Source organism: Mytilus californianus, unplaced genomic scaffold (genome assembly GCF_021869535.1).
Source record: "Mytilus californianus isolate M0D057914Y unplaced genomic scaffold, xbMytCali1.0.p SCAF_9, whole genome shotgun sequence".
In the NCBI taxonomy this organism is placed as follows: Eukaryota; Metazoa; Mollusca; class Bivalvia; order Mytilida; family Mytilidae; genus Mytilus; species Mytilus californianus.
The window spans coordinates 95,317,361-95,322,349 of record NW_026262745.1 but is presented as its reverse complement, the minus strand read 5'-3'; the positions used below and the strand labels follow the sequence as shown (position 1 = coordinate 95,322,349).

Genomic DNA, 4,989 nt, shown 5'->3' with positions numbered 1-4,989 from the left:
GTATTTTTAATATATGATCATATATATTTGCAAATTTGAATTAATGAAACATTTATGTTTTAATTATTTTATACTAGACTGATGCAGATTGTTTGTTTAATTCATTGTTATTATAAAACATCAGGTTTATGTTTGTCGTCAATTTGTACTTGTTTGGCTTTCTTGATATGTTGATCTGAGCGTCACTGATGAGTCTTATGTAGGCGGAACGCGCGTCTGGCGTATTAAATTATAAGCCTGGTACCTTTGATAACTATAAGCATATCGAAATGAACTATTGTATTGTTTATTTGTGTATTTCTCTGTCCTGAATGTTCTTGCATTTATTTGTACTGTAGTTTGTCATGTAATGTTGTAATTTTAGTGTTATATTTAACATTGCCATAAAAGCGCAAGGTTTGGCTAGCCACAAAACCAGGTTCAAACCAACATATATTTTTAAATGCCCTGTACCAAGTCAGGAAACTGGCAGTTGTTATCTTATAGTTCGTTTCTGTGTGTGTTGCATTGTCGTTTGTTTTTTGTTGCACTTCAGTGTTTCTGTGTTTTCGTTGTTTTCCTATTATAGTTGATGTTTTTCGCCGGTTTTAGTTTGTAAACAAGAATTGTTTTCTGTCAATCGATTTATGACTTTCGAACTGCGGTATACTACTGTTGCCCTTATTCATAGATGTATTTTTCAAATGAAGAAAAAAAAACCGACAAAGTGAAAGTGTGTAAAACAAAAGTTTATTCTAATATATACCGGTCGAATTATAAAATTAAAACCATATAAAACGTTATAGCAAATATTTCTTTTATATGGTTCGTTTAAACGTTTATTATATTTTGAGTAAAATGATAGGCGTTTCAATAAACAAATGTGCAAAGAGGCTTAAGGAAACTGTAACAAAACATCTAAAAGAATAAGTCTAATAGACATCTTTTTTAAAGGATCATTTAAGTGCATTTGTTCTTAATTGCTCGGACAATATTCATAATTAATGACTTGATATGCTGGTGTCGCCAAGGCTATGTCATATGCTACTTTTGTCCCGATATGGACAACATTGTTAAATTTAAAAACTGAACCAGGATGATATAGGGCCTCTTGCTGTTCAGGCTTGGCTGAATATTCAGAAATTAGTTTAGGCCGCCATTTATTATGGACGGCGTTGTTAGTAATTGTGTAAGTTGTGACCCTTCCAAAATCAGCAGCTTCATTTTCGCTTATTGATGACGATGTGAAACTTAACCAAATAATTGGATCATTAGTTTCACATATAGTTATCCGTATGCCTCGATAAGTAGTTGTTTTTGTTGACTTCAGATTTTTCCAATGAAGAAGAGTAGCTGTCAGCGCTGCAGCATATGGCGCAAGATATTCCTCGCGTGCACTAATCGTTTTACTATTACAGTTTTCGGAGTGATCTCTGAGGACTTTGTTCAAGTAAGAGTACAGTGAGTTTTTAGAGTCAGTTGTATACAAATAAATTAAAAGCGATTGAGTTTGTTCGGCTGTTGACTCATATGTGTCGGATATTTTGAATTTTTCTCTACCATCTTTAAGCAGTAAATCATCTTCTGAGAAAACTCGTCTAAGATTTGTTATAATTTTGTTTAAAGCATCCTTATCGGCTATCATTTTTTTGTAAAAATGTTCAACTGTAACGTAATAGCCTCTATCGAATTTAATGTCTTTATACATTATTGTAATACCTTTGTTAATTAGTGCTATGCCATCGCGTTCAATTTTGACATGACATTTTTCATTGTTGTCATTCCCGGGTTTATATGTAAAAAATGAACTTTGTAGATATGAATCTTGACAACTGGTTATGAGTACAGTTGTAGATATGAAAACTGCTATCCACGAGGTGAGTGATGGAGCCATCAGTGTACTTTTGAAAACCAAAAATGTATACTTTCTGAAAAAAAAAAGTTATTTTCATATGAAATTTATGTTATTGTAACGACAATAAACGAATGAAAGACAAAGACACATGTTGTACTCTTATTCAAGGTTATCTCAAAGGAAGTTTTGTTTTCTATTTCTAACAAAATTAGTTACCTAATTATAAGCCTGGTTTAACTGATAAGTTTGTACAACCACTATGTCGATTCCGCTACTGGTGGACATTTTGTCATCGATAGTTAACCAAGTCCAGTGGTAAGCACTACTGTTGTTATATAAAATCTTGAATGAGTTTTTAAAGTTTCGGAGAATGGTTAGATGAGAATATTTGGAAAATGTGACTTCATAAATGGACAAATGCTCAACCATAACAGTCTTTTTTACATCATACTGTATCACAGGAAAAAACTACATTCGCTAGTTATTGTCTGGGGGTCATCGAAAATCGTTCGTCCAAAGAAAACATACAATTATATTTTCTAAAACGAAACAATAAAAGGACAAATGATAGTAACAAAATATGCGTATTGAACTGAAAACTTAGTGTGATGCACCAAAAAATAAATATGGGTTACTTCGGATCAGACTGTTGTCTTTTTTTTTCTTTTTTCCCTCCAATTATAGCTTACTTTACAGTATTAGGCGAAAGCAGTGTGGTCTAATATTGCTTACAATCAAATCATTTTGCGTTTAATATGATTTACCAAAAACTACAGATAACCGCACGCCACCATTAAAGTGAGCTTTAACGTTGTTACATCCTATTTTGTTGAATATGACTGGTTTGTACAAGCAATACTGATCGCCTTGTGAAAATATTGACGGCCGAGTCAAACAAATTCCGTATTTGCTTATCCTCAGCTAGGCAAGCGGCAAAACGGAATAAACAAATTGGTCTGATCGGATTTAAATCTATTTCTACGAGTAGGATAGTATGTTTTTTTGCGCTATTACCTTGTGAACTGGATCGTTAACAATCCGAAAGGGATAAAACTTATACTACATTTAAATGTTTTTGTCCTGAATTTGCATTTAATTTGACAATAGACGTTGTCAGGCAAAAATAAAAATTTCTCTTCGTTTCTTTATCGTTGGAAAAGGAGAGGCACAATATATATCAAAGAGAACTTTCAACTGAAAGGTAGAAAATAAACTGACAACTCAATGGCAAAACAAACGACTATACGCAAAACAGTGCATTGAAAAGTAAGACTGAGCGACACGAGCCTTAACATAAACGCAGGTGATCTTAAATGCTCTTTGGTCCAATGCAGATCCAGCTCCACAAACACAGCCATCGTGTTGCTCATGTTAGAACAAAATCGGTAATTAGTCTTATTCGGTAGGTCACATTCTGGGGAAAAAATGTGGTTAGGACAATTGGAACATATCCATCGTCATCTGTGATATACGCATGATGACGTCCTTTTATTTTACGAAGGGATGGATTCAACGGACAGTTGATTCCTTATAAACTATATTATATCTTCCAATTTTCATAAACATTTTTCTAAACTAAATTAGATCTTTGATAGACGGACCCTCACACGTTGATTGGTAGAGTTTTACTTCGAGAACGTTGCGATTTCGAGCCCAGGAAAATAGTTATCAAAGGTACCAGGATTATAATTTAATACGCCAGACGCGCGTTTCGTCTACATAAGACTCATCAGTGACGCTCAGATCAAAAAAGTTATAAAGCCAAACAAGTACAAATTTGAAGAGCATTGAGGACCCAGAATTCCAAAAAGTTGTGCCAAATACGGCTAAGGTAATCTATTACTGGGATAAGAAAATCCTTAGTTTTTCGAATTATTCAAAGTTTTGTAACAGGAAATTTATAAAAATTACCATATAATTGATATTCAAAAAGTCAAGCAAAATGTGTTTTCCAATTTGATATACAGAAGGGACCAGAGTCCAATTTCAATGAATACATCATTTTAAATTGCGAATTGAAAATAACACGTAAAAGAGGGACGAAAGATACCAGAGGGACAGTCAAACTCATAGATCGAAAACAAACTGACAACGCCATGGCCAAAAATAAAAAGACAAACAGACAAATAATAGTACAGATGACACAACATAGAAAACCAAAGACTAAGCAACACGAACCCCACCAAAAACTGGGGGTGATCTCAGGTGCTCTGGAAGGGTAAGCAGATTCTGCTCCACATGTGGCACCCGTCGTGTTGTTTATGTTATTACAAATCCGGTAAATAGTCTAATTCGGTAAGTCATATTCGTGAAAAGGGAGGGTATTGTAGTTACGACATAAGGAACATATCCGATATCATCTGTGAAACGGTTATTCCATAACGGTCAACCAACTCGTGATGGCGTCTGTAAAATTTACGAAGGGATGATTTCAACTTCCCCATTTGGAACTCTTGGTTTAATAGCTTCCTTGTGAGCAGCAATCCTATATCAAGGAAATCATGATAGGAAACACAAGCCCGGGAATATCGTATTAATTGGGAGATATATACTCCGTATGCATGGAGATATATACTCCGTACCAATTGGGAGATATATACTCCGTAATAAATACGATGCGTCTGAAGCTCTATTCTTTAATATCACGGTAAAACATATATTGTATACTGCAAAAAAAGATAGATCTAAGCACAAAAATGGGATTGAATATTGTGTCTAACGCAAAATGCTGTATTTTTTTGTCTGGTGTATTAAGACATTTAGTAAGTGAATTATGAGACAATACATTTCTAACGAAATCCATACGTTATGTAACAGTTAAACAAAACTGTGCACATAGAACTAAGCAAGATGTGTTGAAATTAATTATAAAAAACTTATAAACTTACCAATTAACGTTGTTGATACACTGTGAACACTTTAAGATAAGCTCATGTTTTAAAGGGACGAATAGTTATATGCAGGAGTTCAAATTGACGTAGGTAAGAAGAGTTCAAAGAGGTATACGTGGAAAACTTTTACATAAACACTTAAACAGATTAAGAAAATTATAAAACATAATTATTTTGAATATTAACTTTTGTTTTATCTAGGCGTTTTAGATTACATTGCAAAACAATTTAAAATGTGATAAAAAAGTAAAATACAAATGTCCC

The 4,989-nt window shown here is 33.5% G+C and overlaps 1 protein-coding gene across 1 annotated transcript; it reads right to left on the bottom strand.

Annotated features, from left to right (window-relative positions):
* Positions 1 to 710: 710 nt before the first annotated feature.
* On the bottom strand, positions 711 to 4,765 carry LOC127714172 (uncharacterized). Its single transcript, XM_052220188.1, has 2 exons — positions 4,723 to 4,765; positions 711 to 1,907 (listed from the first exon to the last, which is right to left on the bottom strand). The coding sequence occupies exon 2, from the start codon at positions 1,871 to 1,873 to the stop codon at positions 956 to 958; it is 918 nt and encodes a 305-aa protein (XP_052076148.1). The 5' UTR covers positions 1,874 to 1,907; positions 4,723 to 4,765; the 3' UTR covers positions 711 to 955.
* Between the last annotated feature and the right edge of the window lie 224 nt (positions 4,766 to 4,989).

Excerpts from the sequence above, each read along its gene's own strand:
- LOC127714172 (XM_052220188.1), bottom strand. The coding sequence starts at position 1,873 with ATGGCTCCATCACTCACCTCGTGGATAGCAGTTTTCATATCTACAACT.